Source organism: Puma concolor, chromosome E1 (genome assembly GCF_028749965.1).
Source record: "Puma concolor isolate L17-30 chromosome E1, mPumCon1.1.hap2, whole genome shotgun sequence".
Taxonomy (NCBI): domain Eukaryota; kingdom Metazoa; phylum Chordata; class Mammalia; order Carnivora; family Felidae; genus Puma; species Puma concolor.
Window position 1 is genome coordinate 49873239 of NC_141680.1, and position 19296 is coordinate 49892534.

Genomic DNA, 19296 nt, shown 5'->3' on the forward strand with positions numbered 1-19296 from the left:
CCCGAGAAGAGGAGATCCTTTTGGGCTAAAAAATAAGGGGGTAGAGATAGTGCAGGAAGTCAAAGAAGATATAGCCCAAGTTAGACACAGAGCCGGGAGCGTCTTCCCGCTTAATCACTTGGGACACGGCTGGGAAACAGGTGGTCCCCAAAACTTGATTTCTATGTGTCTCTCACGTGGGTCCCACCTCTGGCTGGGCCGACAGGGCTCTAGAGCGCAGAAGAACGAAACACCTCTCCGTTAAAAAAAACACCAAAGCTCTCAGATCTGTTCTAGAGTCTCATGAGCCCAGGTTCAATCTGTTCCTTTGTACTTAAATTCAAAACGTATACGTGTTATTGCCAATCGGCCTTCAATCTCAGTAGACCAATCCGTCTAAGTAAGTAACACAAAGCTCAGTGCATTAACGTTAAATTCCAGCGGCCCCAAAAGAATTTCAGAAAGCTATTCTTTATCAGTTTTTAAGTGGAAAAATAAACAGATATCCAGCCTATCTGGAATGTAGAGACAATGTGGGTAGTATTTATTTTTATGAAAATGGGAGGCATTACAAAGGGTAATGCAAAACTCTACATTTTCCATTTGTTTCCATGAGGCTAACAGTCATGCTAGAAGCCCCTAACAAACTTAAGTCATCACCAGGTGATGATTTCCTGCTACACAATTAACATGTTTAGCTAAAGTGGGCATACAATTGAAATCTGTGTTTCGAGGCTATCAATAATTCTTTGGTAACAGAATTATTAAATGACCAGAAATACTGAGATGCACCATCTAGGGGACAATCGTGTTTTCTCTTGGGGGCGTCTTCTACCTTAAGTGTCTATATTTGCAGGGTCTTTTGAGTGAGAATGATCTTGGGGGCTGCACACACAGATAAGCCCCGTGCCTCTGCCTGGAATCCAAGTACCCAAGTACCAAGTACAAGTACTTCTGCCTGCAACGAGGTTAGCCTGATGCCAGAGGGAGAAGTATGTTTTGAATTATGTTTTAAATTCAGTTAATTTCCTGAATATACTCATCCAACAGACACGGAGGTCACGGAATGAGAAATGAAGTGCAAAACATCAAATTAAGCCTGGATGTAAAATGCATTTTCACGAAAACAGGGTTTTCTGGATGCAGTTGGCTCATGTTGGCTCAGCACTGTATAGGTGTTGTGCGTTGTGTACTCCAGCTGACAATAAAGACAGTCACGGAGAGCCTGGGTGCCTCACTCGGTTAAGCATCCGACTTAGGCTCAGGTCACGATCTCACGGTTCGTGAGTTCAAGCCCCACATCAGGCTCTCTGCTGTCAGCACAGAGCCTGCTTCGGATCTTCTGTCCCCCTCTCTTTCTGCCCTCCCCTCTCTCAAAAATAAATAAACATTAAAAAAACAAAAACAAAAACAAAAACAAAACAAGTCACTGTGTCCACAGTCCGGGAACTGCTGTTTATTCACTTACCTTATGTACAAATTGTTCCACTCTGGTCTGAAGTCCCCAGACCTCAAACTTCACGGTCACCAGCTTGTAGGAACACATGATGGGTTGATGACTATCTCTCCAGCCTTCCCTTAATTGGCCGCGTCCTGTCTTCTCAGACTTGAAGTGTTTAGGATCCTGAAAAAGATACATCAAAGAAATGATAACTTTAAAGCTTAATTATCATTTATATAGGAAATTTCCAGAATAGGTAAGTCCATAGAGACCAGCAAGATGAGTGGTTGCCAGGTGTTGGAGTCACTACTAATGGATAAAACGGTTCCTGTTGGGGTGATGAAAATGTTCTGGAACCAGGTAATGGTGGAAGTTGCATAGCTTTTGTGAATACACTAAAACCCTCTGAATTGTACACTTAATTAAAAGGGGGAATTATATACATCTCAATCAAAAGAGGGGCTTATGGTGTAAGTAAATAGTAAAATGATAGCTCACCTATTCACATGTCAAAAACGGGATTTATTTACTTACTCACATTTAAAAGATTTTATTTTTAAGTAATCTCTACGCTCAAATTCACAAACCTGAGATCAAGAGTTGCACATTCCACCAACTTAGGTAGCCAGGTACCCCTCAAAAACGTGATTTTAAGCCAGATTTGTGCTGAGACGCCTGGGCGGTCCAGTCAGTTAAGCAACAGGCTTTAGCTCAGGTCATGATCTCACGATTTGTGGGTTCGAGCCCTGCGTCGGGCTCTGTGTTGACAGTTCAGAGCCTGGAGCCTGCTTCAGATTCTGTGTCTCCCTCTCTGCCCCTCCCCAGCTTGTGCTCTGTCTCCCTCTCTCAGAAATAAACATTAAAAAAAAAAAAAGCCAGATTTGTGCCACTGCATTGTATTTTCTCTGACCTTAGGTTCGATAAACTTTACAAAAAAAATTTTTTTTAGGTCCAACCCATTACTGGGTGTGTAAATTTGGACAATTGCTCAACAATGTGTATAAATATCTAAGAGCTAAGCATATGCGCCTACCTATGACCCGACAATTCAATTTCTAGGCGAAATGGGTGCATTTGGCCATCAAAAGACTGTACTTGAATATTCACAACAGCTTAAAAATTTTTTTTAAATGTTTATTTATCTGAGAGAGAGAGAGAGAGAGAGAGAGAGAGACAGAGAGAGAGAGCGCGCAAACAGGGAAAGGCAGAGAGAGAGGGAGACACAGAATCTGAAGCAGGCTCCAGGCTCCGAGCTGTCAGCACAGAGCCCTACGTGGGGCTTGAACTCACGGACCGTGAGATCGTGACCTGAGCCAAAGTCGAACACTTAACCTAATGAGCCACCCAGGTGCCCCCAAAATATATAAAATATTTAAAAACAAAGAAACAAATAAGAAAGATTACAAAAATTGTTTTAATGTTTAACCATTTAATATTTCCTCAATGATTGCCATGTGGAAATCAGCTTCTGATTTATCTCATCAGAGGATTATTTTTCAGAGATAGCTCAGAAGAAATGTGTGAATTAATAAAGTAAGAGAAAATGCATATATACACCTAAAAATATTTTTATTTATTTTCCCAGCTTAGAGTTAGTAACAGATAACACTGTGTAGGCTTAAGGTGTACAACATGTATCATTAAAAAAATTGTTTAAAAATGTATGTAGGAGAGAATTTTCGTTAACTTACAGAAGACTTTGCTCTGGGGATTACTGTCCAGCTCTGTTTCGGGGCTCCCCTCTACCACAACCCTGCTCCCGCTCAGGGGGAGGTAGGAATTTGGAGGAAATGAGCCCCCCAAACACAGCAGAGGCCACAAGATAAAGCAGAATGAGGCTCCCCCCACCCCCCGTCCAAGGGAGACCTGGGGACCCTGTGCAGGAAGGGAGGTAGTCTGAGCCACGGAACTGGATTATCTCGGACTGCCCAGCCCTTTTAACTCAGCCCGGACTGTGCCTCAGGGGTAGGTCCAGCAGGTGCAAGCAGGATGCTTACAACTAAAGAGAGCGTTATCACTGGGGTCTGGCTGAGGCTCTGGCAGGGACGTCTGGCTTGGCTCTGAGGGGCTGGCAGGCTGCCCCTGCCTTTCTTTACTGGCGTGCCTCCTGCGGACAACACTTTGGCTGCGGTGGCCACTCCCAGAACTGTGGCTCCCCCAGAAAACACAGCACACCCCCGAGACCAACTCCCACACGAGGCTGATGCCAGGCCCTCAGCGACATCCAGGCAGAGCCCACAGCCTCCCTGCCCCTGTGGCCTCTGCCTCTAGCCGACATTCCCCATGCTGCTGCCAGAGTGACCTCCCAAATGAAGACTTAATCCCATTGCTGACTTCCTCAGAATCCATGACTTCAGGATATCATTAAAATGCCTGGCATGAAATACAAGGCCCTTTAGGATCTTGCCTACCTTTCTAGCAGCTCTTCTGGACCACTGTCCCAAAGCCACACCTTTCCCTTCAGCCTTACGAAGCTCCTGCATCCCCATGCTCCAGGGCTCCAGAACCTTCTAGGCAAGTGTCAGTTCTTCTTCCTGAAATTTTTTCTCCCCAGCCAACTCCTCCACTTTGCCTCACTCTTCTTTTCCTTCTTTAAGACTCAGCTTGAGGGTCCCCTCCTCCCAGAACACTGTCCTATGTGGTTCAGAACGAACACTCCTCCTTTATGCTTCCAAAGCCATGGTTCTCCCATGAACCTGGCAGGTGGGAAGGACTCTCATCACTGGTGTGCTTGTCCATTTCCACAAGACCACAGTCATCTTGAGCCCAGTGGATGCTGAATGCCCATGATGCTGGTACACAACACATGCTGAATAAATGTTTGTTGAATGAATGCCTGAGTTGTTTGGACCCACCACACACACAAGGCTGGGCATCACCATCTCAGCTACATTTGGGTAAATCTTAAAGTGAAAGACAGGTTAAAAATGCTATGTGCATCATTACAACTGCCGGCAAGCATGTGAAAAAATTAGAACCCTCACACATTGAGGATGGGAATATAAAATAGTGTGGCCACTTTGAAAAACAACTGGGTAGTCCCTCGAAAGGTTAATACGGAGTGAATTTGGCTCTGCCATTCTACTCCAAGATACCTACCCAACAGAATTGAAACCTATGTCCATGCAAAACCTTGCACATGAATGTTCAAATTCCTAATAGGCAAAAAATAGAAACAACCCAAGTGTCCATCATCTGATGAATGGATATGCAAAATGTGGTCCATCCATACAATGGAAGATTATCCAGCCATTAGAAGGAATGAGGTACTGATCCATGCTCTAGCACGGATGAACTTCAAAAAACATTACAATAAGCGGAAGAAGCCAGTCATCAAAGGCCACCTTGTATAATTCCATTTATCTGAAATATCCAGAGTAGACAAATCTACAGAGAAAGAGAGCAGAGTAGTGGCCTGAGCTGGGGTGAGCTGCTATGGAAACAGAGTTTCTCTTGGGGCTGATGAAAATGCTCTAAAATCAGGTTTAAGGTGACGGCTGACAACTCTATAAATATGCTAAAAGCCATTTAACTGTACCCCTTAAATGGGTGAACGTTAGGTAAATTATGTATCGACAAAGCTGTGAAAAACACACAAATGCAGTATAAAAATGCCACGTGCTACCTTAGTCAGATTTTTCAGGGTATGTACTAATTCTGAGATTCCTGAAAGTCCTGTATAAAGTAATATTATAACAGTCATTATCCTAAGCATTTACTGAATGCACAATGTGGGCACAGTAGAGAACCAGATATTACATTATGCTCTCCCTTGACCTGGTTTCTTTGCCCTGAGGGGTGTGGGAGGGCAGCAGCAGCTGTGTGTGTGTATATGTGTGTGTGTGTGTGTGTGCGCGCGCGCGTGCGTGCACATTCGCACGCCCTGGAAGGTGTGGGCTGTGTGTGGTCACAGAGCACTTCCCTCCAACCATGGTGGAATCCGCTCTACTTGGCTGATTTCCATTCCTTGACCTTCCCCCGGGTTCCTCATTGGCATCGGTTGCAGGAAGACATTGGGCCTGGAGGTAGCAGGGACCAGAGCGGGACAAATATATAATTAATGGAATACTCAATTGACAAAAGAGATTCTGAAAGAGAGAAGGAAAAGAGAAGGCACAGTAAGTATCCCATAGGCATAAGTGTTCTGTGAAAGGAATAGCTGGAGATTGGACTATGGGTAGCATTTTCGAACCTTTGATACCAATATTGTCATGCTGTGTTTTTATCACCCGGACCAGCCCAGAAACGACTACTGAAATATACATACAGGCCTGGAAAGATTATGTTAATTTAATAATAACACGATTCAGGAAAAAGGCACAGGCCTAGGGTCTGGTTCACGGCAAGTGTTCAACTGACGTTAGCTATTACGGTACTCCGAAGGCAGTCTCAGATGCGTCTGAGTAACATGCCCACTCCTGCAGTCAAGGGGCAGAGCCACTGATGCTTTTCCAAAGTACCCTGGAATTGCTGGTAGGAGATTTGATGGTTTAAGGTCACGGGACTAATTCCTGCCTACCCCATGTTCCTACAGTCTACAACGCCATTGAGAATAAAAAGAGAAAACCAATAAATCAAGAGGTAACACCAGGGAGTCTCTGGTGGATAATCTCCAAAGATGGCCTCCAGCAGCTCCCTCCCTCTCTGTGCCAGTCAGTATGCTGTTCCTCCCACCAAGAGATGGAGGCTATCTCCCCTCACTTTGAATCTAGGTTGGCCTAGGTCATGCTCTGACCAATTGCAAATGGCAGAAGAGAAACTGTGTCAGTTCAGGCCTCTAAAGGAAGCTAGTAACCGGACGCCTGACACAACGTACAGAGTCTGGTCTGATTACTCCGAGCCCACCATGTTGGGGGGAAGCCCAAGATAGCCTTGCGGAGAAGTGCCCACCCATTCCAGCTAAGAAGCCAGCAGGCATGCGAGGGAACAGGTCAAATTGGATATTTCAGTCCAAACATACATCGTGAGGAACAGAAGATCTGCCCAGCTAAGCCTCGTCAAAAAATTTACAGCTGCCACGTAGTCAATGTGAGTTAACAGACAGGAGCTGGAGTTAAACAGGGAGGGTTGGTTTCTTTCGCCACCCGCCTATTAACTTTCCAACAAAAGGCAAATGAGGAGTATAATTATCAGCACATGGACAGTAACTATCCTTTTTAAAAAAATTTTTTTTACGTTTATTTATTTTTGAGAGACAGAGAGCACGAGGTGGGGAGGGGCAGAGAGAGAGGGAGACACAGAATCCGAAGCAGGCTCCAGGCTCTGAGCCGTCAGCACAGGGCCCGATGTGGGGCTCAAACCCGCGAACTGTGACATGATGACCTGAGCCGAAGTCGGACGCTTAACCGACTGAGCCACCCAGGTGCCCCTGGACAGCAGCTAGCTTGAGGCTTAGAAGACATGGCCTCCATGCTTTGGCCGACCAGAACGCACATAGGCAAACCCCTGAGAACCTGAGAGAACGTCGTCCTTCTTGAGTTTGCAAGTGGGTGATCAAACCACAATTACGGAGCCAGCAAGTGGCAGAAGGCGGGAAGGCAACTCTCTCAGCAATGCAGACGTGTGGGAGACAAAGGACCCTGCAAACAGAGCAAGGGGCCAGGCACAGGAGGTAGGGGAATGGGGTAAAAGCCATGGCTGTGGCCTGACTGCCTTCATGCGTCTCGGATCTTGTGCAGGGAGTCCGAGAGAGGCCTGAAGATGAAGGTCCCGGAGCCATCTGGCGGCGCCCCGCCTTGGTTCATGGACTAGCCTTAGCTCGCCTCTTGGGCTGGCAACTACTTGACTTTGAAATGGTACCTGTTCCCGAATCTTCATATACATTCTAGGCATAGGCTTCTCAAGAAATTAAGCGAGACTCTGCAACATTAAGCAGGGAACGCTGGTAGATCACATTTTCCCAAACAGTGAAGAATCACAGGCCCTCACAGCAACCATCAGCTCTGAAGAAGACTGGAAAAGTAACGTCTGCACAGCGAAAACCATGCAGATGCCAAGATCTATGTGTGGCTCCGGATCACGCCACAGAAGCACTAGGTCACAAGGAGGAGACTAGAATCCCAGCTCCCCTAATTCTAGGCCAAATGTTCTTTCCACTACATTTACTTTTAATGTTAAACAGCAAAGGGTGTTTTTGTTATAGCCAGATGCCAAAGAAGCAATTAACAATTGGGGTTTTTCTGGCAACAGTGGGTTGATGTTTTTGCAAGTCTGGTGTCATATCTACAGCTGCTGATTTCATCTAGTAAATCTTATACGTGGCCTATAATTAGGGATTCACTTTCAAAGAGAGGGAGGGAGGTAAGAGAGAGGATTTACCAGAGGACTCCTTTAATCAAAACTCGAGATCTGGGGTGCCTGGGTGGCTCAGTCGGTTGAGCGTCTGATTTCGGCGCAGGTCATGATCTTGCGGTTTGTGGGGTCGAGCCCGGCATCGGGCTCTGTGCTGACAGCTCAGGGCCTGGATCCTGCTTCGGATTCTGTGTCTCCCTCTCTCGCTGCCTCTGCCCCCCGCCCCCGCCCCTCACATTCTGTCTCTCTCTCCTTCAAAAATAAATAAACATTAAAAACATTTTTTTTAAACCCCTCAAGATCAGAAATGAACGTCTAGCTGAATGCCTTTAAGTGAGGATGGAAAAAAAAAAATCAAACCACCGGGTCTTATCTGAAATATTCTGGTCACTGCAAACCTTTCTCCTTGGTCATGTTCTCCCCCTCCCCCACCCTTGCCCATGCACCCCCTAATATCCATTCCACTTGAAATCATCTTCAGTTTCATTTTCTCACTTGAGTTTGTGAACATAAATGACTAAATCGCCCCATTCACACATCAGTTGACCTTTCTTCTAACCTTTTAAATTTTTTAAATTTCTGGTTTGTGTTTCTATAGCTTCTGTACTATTTTGGTCCTGACTCAAAAAAAACTCTGATAGGATTCACTCATTCTTTATAAGACTTGGATTATTTTTAGGTTTTAAACATTCATTTCTAGGTTTCTTTATTTTCAAATGAAGTTTGTAAAAGCTCCACCTTCATTTCCAATATTATGAATTCCACACTTTCCCACTTTGGCTTTTTTTATTTAAATTTTTTTTTTTCAACGTCTATTTATTTTTGGGACAGAGAAAGACAGAGCATGAATGGGGGAGGGGCAGAGAGGGAGGGAGACACGAACTTTGGCTTTTTTTAAATGAGGACATCAATCACATGGGATTAGGGTCCACTCAACCTCATTTTAACTTGATTCCTTCTGTAAAGATGCTATTTCCGGGGCGCCTGGGTGGCTCAGTCAGTTAAGTGTCTGACTCTGGCTCAGGCCATGATCTCGTGGTTGGCGGGTTTGAGCCCCGCATCAGGCTCTGTGCTATCAGTGCAGAACCTGCTTTGGGTCTTCTGTTCCCCTCTCTCTGCCCCTCCCCCACTTGGGTGCTCTCTCTTTCTCTCCCCAAAATAAAAAAAACATAAAAAAAAAAAAAAAAGGATGCTATTTCCAAATAAGCTCACATTCTCAGGTGCCAGGGGGTTAAGGGCTTCAACATCTCTCTTCTGGGGGACACAACCCAGCCCACACCAGTGGGTCATAATTTTCACAAGGCAAATCTTACAGGGTCCCCTGTAACTAGCTCTCGCGTAGCATGCCCACTCACTGGGTCACGGAACAATGAACCTCGCGCCCTGGCTGCGGGTGGATGCACGGGCTGCCGGGGAAGCAGTGCTCTTGCCTCCAGACTGCTTGATGTACGGCTCCTGGAGCCCAGCAGCTGGCTGGCGGGCTGGGATCATGTCAGGCTGCAAGCTCCTCTGGCTGGGGGCTTCTAAATTCATCTCGGATGAGAGCTCTGGCTCCGGAGTCTGCTGGTACTCCCCAGGCTTGGCACATGGCAGATCGGGCCCTCGTAGTGAGTTACAGCCCATCTGTGTGGAGGGAGGTAATCTCCCAAGCCAGACGGACCAAACTGGTGAAGGGAAGGAAAAATTCTTCCTCTGCCTTTCAAGGTCTTCCAGTTGGACTAAGAATTCAATTTACATGAGACAGATTAACAGGAGGAAAAAACCCAAAGTTTTATCATGTGCGCACAGAGGGCCAATAAGGAAATTGAGGCCTGAAGAAATTACCAAGATATATATATATATACATATATATATACACGTATATATATACATGTATATACGTGTATATATATACGTGTATATATATACACGTGTATATATATATATATATACTTTTTTTTTTCCCAATGTTTATTTATTTTTGAGAAAGAGAGACAGTGTGAGTAGGGGAGGGGCAGAGAAAGGGAGACACAGAATCTGAAGCAGGCTCCAGGCTCGGAGCGGTCATCACAGAGCCCAATGCAGGGCTTGAACTCACGGACCGCAAGACCATGACCTAAGCCAAAGTCAGACACTTAACTGAGCCACCCAGGCGCCCCTGTTTTCATAAATTTTACACAAAGAGAATAAATCTCTGAGGGACTGACAGGACAGAGAAAACCTTGGGAGCTTCAGTTAGGAAGGTATTCTAAACAGAATTTGGGCTGGGGTAGTAAATACACAAAAACGTAACAAGGGTTGTTTACACAGCCTTCTGCACCCTGAATTTCCCACCTCTGGTGATAAGGAGGTCTCTCTACTTCCTGATGAGGCTACCTTTCACAAGGGAGATTGGTTTCCTGCATTCGGGGGACAGAGAAGGGTCTGAGTGTCCTTTTTTTTTTTTTTTTTAAAGATTTTATTTTTTTTTTCAAGTAATCTCCACACCCAATGCAAGGCTTGAACTCACACCCCTGAGATCAAGCATTGCATGCTCTACCAACGGACTCAGCCGGGTGTCCTGGAGTGTCCTTCTTGCACAGCCAATCTCTTAAGTAACTTTTATTTAAAATAACCAAAGGCCAAATTGGCACATTTGGAACAGCCTGCCCTTGGCCTCCACATTGGCCACCCCTTCCATGCAGGCACATCTTCTTTAGAAGGCTTCCTCTCCCTGGAGTCAGTCACACCTCCAGGCTTCATCCATCTTGCACTTGGACAAAGCAGAACAAAGGCGAAGCCGAGGGCCTCTTCATTAGTGCAGTCCTTTCGAGACTGTGTCTCTTTGTTTGTTAGAATCAGTCTCACATCCGGGAGGTGCAAGGAGGACCCCCAGGAGGTCCTGGCCTGGCTGGGGCTCAGCTAGCATCTCAGAGGCAATATTATCAGTCTACATTCACTGAGATTTAAAGTCTCCATGATTAATTATGCTTTCAATGTGAACCACAAAGGACTAAATCCAACGGGGGCTTGCCCTGTTAATTGAAATTAGAAGTTTTTGATAAATGTTAAATGAAATAGGGCTAAGCAGTAACTGGGTAGGAATTGTTACATTATGTAACTACAACGCTCAGTCCTAAAATAGGGATGAACTAACAACACTTATCGGACTTTTTTTCCCTGCATTCTTGGAGTCTTGAAGACTCCAAAGTGATGAATATATCCTCATTCCCCATCAATGAATGGCATTTCAACCAGGTAAAATTCGGCTCTGAATTTGGACTCAGATTCATTGAACTTGAATCCTAAAAGGAATGCACATAAAAAATTAAGGAGCTTTCAAAGCAGCTAGTCACAACAGACCACATATTAAAGGATCCCATTCAGATGAAATATCTCAAACAGGGAAATCTACAGAGACAAAAAGATTAGGGGTTTCCTAGGGCTGGGGTGGGATCGGGGGTAAAAAAGCCGGGTGTGTGTGTGTGTGTGGGGGGGTGATAGTTAAAGCATGCAGGGTTTCTTTTTGAGGTGATGAACATGTCCTAAATTTGATTGTGATGACAGCTGCCCATATCTGTGAATACACTGAAATCCATCAAATTTGCCACTTGAAATGGGTCATTGTATGGTTTGTGAACTCTTTCTCAATAAAGCTGTTGAAATAAGCAAAACAAAACTAAGGAGCTTTCAGAGTGCATTTGAGAAGTGACCTAAAACTTTACTTAAAAGGTCAACTGCTGTGCATCAGCTTAAAAAAAAAAAAAAACCAAACAACAACCCTAAATGCAAATTGTAGCCACAAGCAGCCAATTCTTGCTTTGTTAGCAGTTAATACCTAAAGTGCTATTTTTAAAGCATTTGCTCTTGGCACTCGAGTATACCACAAACGCTGAGTGATTTGTGCTATTCCTCTGCAAAGCGACTCTCTTAAAGGAGCTTGACTTATAAAGTGCTACTGACACGCAGAAAGGCAGAGAAAAGGGGGGATGTGGTGGGGAGGCGTTCTGGTGTGTGTTCTGAGCCCTTCTCAGTTATAATTCAGTGCCAGAAAAACTCAAAACTTCTCTACTGGAGGAGGGAGCATGAGAATGGAAAATATGAGCACAAACCACAAAATAATTTAATAGTCGGTGGTCTCCAGCTGGAAGGGTAACCACTGTTGATGCCTGTTAGGACCGAGGGAGAAGATTAAGTCCAAAGAAAATCCTCAGAGGTGATCAGAAGAAAGAGAGGTTGGAAGGAAAAATAACCACGCTAGCTAATGTTTATTAGATGCTTCCTGTGCACCACAGCCAGGGTCAAGCACTTTATAGATACACTTTTCCTTTTCATCTTTATATAATAAGAGACTTATTTTGAGGTGACTTAGGGTGAGGTCCCCAGATGGCCTCAGAATGGAGCTGGTTACAGAAAGCTCTCGTGCTGAGGGTGGAAACCCTCAGCCCCACCCACTGACCTTTGGGGAGGGAGAAAGGGGGGCTGGAGATTGAACTAGAAAATCTCTTGACAAGATCTGGAGAGCTCCCTGTGGACACAGGGATGCGCTGGGGGGTGTGGCATGCCCAGAGAGCGCAGGGAAACTCTGCACCTCCCCCCACCCATACCTCGGCCTGTGCCTCTTTTCCATTTGGTTGTTCCTGAGCTGTATACCCTTTGTAATAAACTAGTAAACATAAGTAAAGTGTTTTCCCGAGTTCTGCGAGCCTTCCTAGCAAATTTTCCAACCAGAGGAGGAGGCTGTGGGAAGCCCTGACTTGTATGGGTGGTCCCGGACTTGTGACGGGCGTCTACAGTGGGAGCGGCCTTGGGGGACCGAGCCCTTGAACTTGTGGGGTCTGACGCCAACTCCAGGTAATGTCAGAACTGAACTGAATTGTTGGACACCAGGTCAGTGTGGCAGAACTGGAGCAACAGTTGGTCTCAGGGCAAATATACCAGAATTCTCCGGACAAATCTCTAAAACAGTACACGATAATCTTCATTTTGCATGAGGACCAAGGGAATGTCTGCATCCTATTCCCAGACGGACTCGCCCACATTTCCACCCCAGCTCCCACCATGGGCTCCTTCCAAAAGCCCCCTCCTTCAGAAATCTCCAGATGGGCAGTAGGCATCAATGTCTATGTTCCCCTACAAACTTCTGGGGCCACTTTTCAGTCTCGCCCCTGTCCCATAGGGTGGCAGTGCTACGGCTGGACCTGGAGGTTTGCAGCTTGGCAAAGAGTCAGCTTTTTTGCAGATGTCCTGATTTCTGTAATTAATGCCCTCCGAACACTCCCTTCACAAGGCTTTGGGGTTAGGCAAGAAGTGTACCCCCAATGAACTCTCCTCCCCCCTCTCCAAATACAGACTAGAAGCGGGGCAGGGGGGCAGGGGAGTGGGGTGGGAAGACGGATGGCCCGGCCATGATGAGAGGGCCAGCTGGGCCACCTCAGTCCCAGCCCTGGGGAGAACCTGGCCTGGGTGATTAGCACCTGCCCGTGGAATGTGGAGTCATAACCCCTTTGTCCCCAGCTTTGGGCCTGGCTCCCATTTCTAGAGCAACCAGAGACGGCTCCCTAAAATCCTGTTATATAACACTAACCTGTTCCTTTCAGCACTAACACATATGACTTTATATTTTTAAGATCACCTTATCAAAACCAGTACGGTCACTCAAGGGCACATTGCAAAGAACCCCCGTCTTACTGTGTGTGACGGTGAGGCCAGGCACCAGCTCTCCTAAGAGCCCATGAGGCAAGCTCCGTTCAAAAAGGAGGGTGGTTCAGACTTGGCTCGGTTTGCAGCCTTTGAACTGGGATTGCTTGCTGTGGACTGTCCCTGCTCACTCCGCTTTTAGCAGTGCTGTTTGGACACAGGCTATGACGCATGAGGAGCCTTGATCCATACCGAGGACATACAAATTTGGCCCTTAGATAGCTTGATAAATCAAAAGCTTGTAATAGACTAACAAATATTCTTGATGAGTTGCAACATGGCAACAGCAATCAGCACTGGATTAACTGTCCCTAAATCGAGCTTGCCTTTCATGTACTGTATTATTTTGGGAAACCTGGACCTCCAACTTGAAGAGAAACCAGGATAGAGATGTTCACTCAGCCAATCAATCTGTAATTTGAAGGCAATACAGGATTTCCATTTTTAAACCTGGAGGAGATTTCAGACATATTTTAACTTTAGGACCCATTTCATTTTTCCAAATATAATATTATTGGGAATCCCAATACATTTATAAGGCAGGTGAAAGTGACAAGTGAAGTCCTAGGGCTATTTCAACCTTTATTGTTTGACACAATGCGTTGCATTATTTACTGGGCCCGGAAGCACCCCTGAGGGGCGCAAGGTTCTGTGGAACCGAACTAAGGAGGCAACAGAAAAGGCTTTGGAACGAGACACGCCTGGGTTCGAATTTCTGTTCTAGCAACGACTACCCGCGTGAACCTGGGCAGGTTTTATTTAACTTCAAGACTGTTGGGGTGCCTGGGTGGCTCAAGTCAGTTAAGTGTCCAACTTTGGCTCAAGTCATGATCTCATGGCTTGCGAGTTTGAGCCCCGCCTTGGGTTCTGTGCTGACAGCTCAGAGCCTGGAGCTGTTTCAGATTCTGTGTCTCCCTTTCTGCCCCTCCCCTGTTCACACTCTGCACTCTGTCTGTCTCTTTCTCTCTCTCTCTCAAAAATTAATAAACATTAAAGAAAACAAAAAACCAAAAACTTCAAGACTGTTGTGGGGATGATAGGGTGAGAAAAGGAATGTTTTCCAAACTGGGGTCTGGAGAGATCTCTTTAGGGGCTAGGACATCTTTTTTTTTTTCTTTAATGAGTCCCTGCATTACCTAGTTATAGGAAGGCCAGTTTTTATTTTTTCCAGTCTAGGTTTGTTTTGTCCAATCCACTATTTTCTAGAATATTCACAAAGAGGAAAATTTCCCCCAAAGATGTAAAATGGAGTGCTAGCAGATCAATAAACCTAAGGGGAGTTAAAAAGACCCTTTCTCTTACCCTGTCTTTCCCCCAAATCCTCCATTCATATGATCAGTGAGACTCGGGGTTAATGAGGTACATTTAGAGAGGAAACCAATTGAGTGTTCTTCAAAGACAGACAACGGTTGTACCTCCAGCTTTAACCGAAGGAACCAGCTTGGTGTGGGGGAAGCTCAGTCTTTAAGCCTGGACAATTCGGGGTCTAAATCGAGGTTTTGGAAACTTCCAGCAAGTTATTTAAGATTCTCTGAGCTTCGGTTTCCTTATTTATAAAATGGAGGCAGTATCTATTCTATTGGATTGTCAGGCTTAAGTGATATAACTGAATAAAAACAACTTAGCCATGACTTTTATTTTTCTCAAAAGTTAGTTCTTGGCCCTCTAGGTCTGGGTCTAGCACTTCTGTGAGAAATCTGCTGAAACTTCTAAGGCCCAAATTAATGAGCTGGTAATTGTAGGTCTTTCTCTGGGCCCCTTAAGACGGAGACAGGCAACTTAATAACACCTATTCTTTCCTGGATATTTTTGGAGCAGAAGCTGAACAGTTGTACTTGGAGTCTGAATAAAGAGAAGAAGTGGAGGAGAGAATCACAGGGTCACGTCTTGTCTCTCAAGGGGAAAAATATGACCTCCGTCATTAGCCTTGTAGCCACAGATTCTTGGAGAGCCAACTGGGAAAAGGCCGGGACGAGACTGGGCCAGAGGACCTGCTGGACACGGATGAGTCTTGGAGAGAGGAAATTAACTTAGATGAGGGTCAATCTGAAGCCAGTCCCCAGCTCAGAAACCATTTAGGAAGGAACCTGCACAAATGTATATTATAATTAACACCATTGGCTGGCAAGGACAACGCTGATGTGACTCCCCAGATGGTATCAGATTCTCAACAGATGGAGTGATATTCAAAGGCATTGACCCCTCCCCTTAGTAGGGAAATAGGCAGTTTTCCAGGCTTAGGTTGCTATTACGTTCTCCCTCCACAAAATTAAATAACAATAAGTTGGCATAAAAACTTGAACACAGAAAATAAATAATAAAAAAACCCAAAAGCTCGAATCCAGAAAATGGAGCTCTCTTAGGCAGAGCTGCCTTACCTTGAATAGATCATAGATGTGGAAAGATACTCTTTCTCTTGGCCACCGGCTAAGCACACTAGGCCATCTGACCCCGCGAGGCTGGTCAGCTCTCACCGGGAGGTCCTCCCTGATATGCCAGTCAAAAAACTACTCTCCACATGTATCACGGCAGGCAAAAGTTGGGAAGGTCTGCTCTGAGGCTATTTCCCCAAACCCGGTGTAATTTTATGTAGATCCTTGGGTCCTGTCTTACTGCGTCTCGTTTGGTAAGTCTAGGGTAGGGTCCAGATATCCGCTTTTTTTTTTTTTTTTTTTTAAAGGTGCCAAGGTGATTCTGACCTGATTTGGGAGCTCTGCTCTAAGGGCTAAGAAATTCTGATGCTTTAATTTAATAAAACTAAAAACAGCAGAGGCTGATGTAGCTGGTCCAAGTCCTGAGCAAGTTGTGGATTTAATGCCTGTTTTCTTAAACAGGTTCTCCATGGGACAGAATTTTTTTTTAATTTTTAACATTTATTCTTTTTTTTTTTTTTTTTTTGAGAGAGAGAGAGAGAGAGAGAGACAGACCGTGAGCAGGGGAGGGGCAGAGACAGAGAAGGAGACACAGAATCCGAAGCAGGCTCCAGGCTCTGAGCTGTCAACACAGAGCCAGACGCGGGGCTCGAACTCACAAACCGTGAGATCATGACCTGAGCTGAAGTCAGATGCATAACCGACTGAGCCACCCAGGGGTCCCTCCATGGGACAGAATTGAAAAGCTCGGTTGCATCTATTCACTTTTGGCTCCTTCTTTCTTCTTTTAAAGTCTTAAAAGTTATTCTTCTAAAATATGCCTGGTAAGGACGTTGGACAGTGACAGAATGCCCCAAACTGCCTTGGGCACCCTCTTGGACTCCGGTGCCACAGACAGCTCGAAGTTAGCACGACAGACGGTAAGGGTAACTGCTAAGGTTTCCTAGAGGTGAAGTATCAGAGACACGCGTCACTCTGGATTCAGGTGAAATAACAGCAGAAGAAATAACATAGTTTTTAAAAAGTCTCAGCAATAAAAAAATGGCTGTAGTTTCCGAAGGAGCTCGCTGTACCCGCAGAGGATTCTGTGATCTTGAGAACTAGAGGGATTGGAACCAACCCTCCTCTGTTTCTCTTCTCCATTCAGTCATGCCAACAGGTAAAACGCAATATGCAAACTCCCAGAGCACCATTCACGGCAGCCGCTTTCCGAAGACACATGGTTTCTACCGAGGAACCATCCCAGCAACACATCTGTAGATCTCAATGCCGGAGCCCAAGCAGGGGGAGGGGACATTTATTAAATGCTTACTATGAACCAGAGACTATGCTAGTCATTTTGTTTGTTTGTTTATGTTTATCTTATTTTTGAGAGAGAGAGAAAGAGAGTGCAGAAGGGGCAGAGAGAGAGGGGAGACACAGAATCCGAAGCAGGCTCCAGGCTCTGAGCTGTCAGCACAGAGCCCAACACGGGGCTCGAACTTACGAACCGCGAGATCATGACCTGAGCTGAAGTCGGAGGCTCAACTTGAGCCACCCAGGCTCTCCTGTCCTAGTCATTTTAGTGTCGTGCCTTTCACGTCATATCATCCCATCCCATCCTGCCATCTCTCCATCCACTCATTTGAAGATACAGTAATTGGTGGCCATGCAGCACAGCACAATGACTGTAATCACTTGGGAGGCGACTGGGAGCCAGGGTCCCTTATTACCTTGGGGTTGAGTCATTTTCACACGGAAAGAATGGGTGGGAATCCCCACCCGTAGGCTCTAGAGGTTATCTTTTGCATAGATCCCTCTACAACAAGCCTAATTGTTTCTCCTTTTATGGATGTTTTGCTTGGATGAGTCCTTCCTTTTGGGGCATGGAGCCATTTCCCAAGGACTTTTTCTTTTATAAAGTAGGCTTCATGCCCAGCTTGGAGCCCAATGAGGGGCTTGAACTCCAAGGCCCTGAGATCAAGACCTGAGCTGAGATCAAGAGTCAGAGGCTTATCCGACTGAGCCACCCAGGCATCCGAGCCCCAAGGACTTTTTCTATTCAGTCGGTGATCCAATGCCACAATCAGCAACTCCACTCCCGGCAGAGGCTTAGAAACTCTGGTTCCGAGCTGTTATTTGGGAATTCATTTGCCTCAATTTTGTTTGACCTACTTGGTCTGGCCTTTCACTACCTGATCCAATTGGTAAGATTTGATCCTCTGAGCACTAAGCTCTGGGGACCTCGTTCGTGCAAATTGCTGCAGCAGTTAAAAATTTTTTTTTCCTTGGGGCGCCTGGGTGGCTCAGTCGGTTAAGCGTCCGACTTCGGCTCAGGTCATGATCTCACTGTGAGTTCGAGCCCCGCGTCAGGCTCTGTGCTGACAGCTCAGAACCTGGAGCCCATTTCAGATTCTGTGTCTCCCTCTCTCTGCCCCTCCCCTGTTTATTCTCTGTCTCTCTCTCTGTCTCAGAACTAAATAAACATTAAAAAAAAATTAAAAAAAAATTTTTTTTTCCTTTGAAAAATTAAAAAATGAAAACCTTTTCTCGAGGCTGGAGTTGGGCACTACTGTTTTCCTAGTAAAATTGGCTTTGCTTAAAACAGTGCAGTAGTTAGTTCCGCATAATGAGGCCAAAAAAACAGAGGTGCTTTTAAGAATCAGCACGAGGTACGGTACTTTGTCAAGACTTGGTGACCTAGCTTTCTTTTGTTTGGAAAAAATGAGATCCCAAAGAGATTACCTATTTGTTCCTAGGGAAGGGAGCTCCTGATTATTGGTCTAAAAATGTGGTAGCCAGGGTTGCTGAGGGCTGGACTGCTGTTCAATGCCTTTTCACTTCTAAAAGTTCCTGTTCATTAACAAAATATTATTGCTGTTGAAACGGCTGAAACCCGCTTGTTCGTGGAAGGGATGGCGGAAGGAGAGAAACAGGCTGGTGGAGTTGGAGAATCACCAACCCGTTGGCATCCAGAAGCCCGGCCTCACCATCCCCTGGAGGAGTTAGACTCTCAGGAGAGGTCACAAATGGAGTCCCGCTGCATGGTGGCTGGTGACCCCTGCTTTGAAGGCCCTCCGCTACTTGCAGAATAAAATCCAAATTCCTTAGCTTGGCATTCAAGGCTCTTCTTCCCTTCTGACTCAGTCAGTTATTCACTGACCCCTGAATAGGCACGGGGATTATTACTACCTCTGCCCTCAATACACTGCTCTTCAACCTTACTCATCTTCAAAATTCAGTTTGCTCCCACACACGTGTGGATCAGAAGGTAATTTTTAAAAATATTTTTTAATGTTTATGTATCTTCGAGAGACAGAGACACAGAGCTTGAGTGGGGGAGGGGCAGAGAGAGAGACAGGGAGACACAGAATCTGAAGCAGGCTCCAGGCTCTGGGCGGACGTAGGTCTCAAACTCACGAACCATGAGATCATGACCTGAGCTGAAGTCGGGACGCTTACCTGACTGAGCCACCCAGGCACCCTTCTATTTTTTTTTTTTTTATTTGAGAGTGAGAGAGAGAAAGAGAGAGAGAGAAAGCAAGCGGGAGAGAGGGGCAGAGGGAAAGAGAGAAT

General features: G+C 45.7%; 1 protein-coding gene across 7 annotated transcripts in view; it reads right to left on the reverse strand.

Moving 5' to 3' along the window:
- PITPNC1 (phosphatidylinositol transfer protein cytoplasmic 1) overlaps positions 1-19296 on the reverse strand; it is a 270127-nt gene that overhangs the window by 18415 nt on the left and 232416 nt on the right. For all 7 annotated transcript variants that reach the window (XM_086687793.1, XM_086687795.1, XM_086687794.1 and 4 more), the window contains one exon: positions 1448-1603. In XM_086687793.1, the coding sequence (XP_086543919.1) occupies positions 1448-1603 (156 nt within the window). The remainder of the gene's footprint in view (positions 1-1447; positions 1604-19296) is intronic.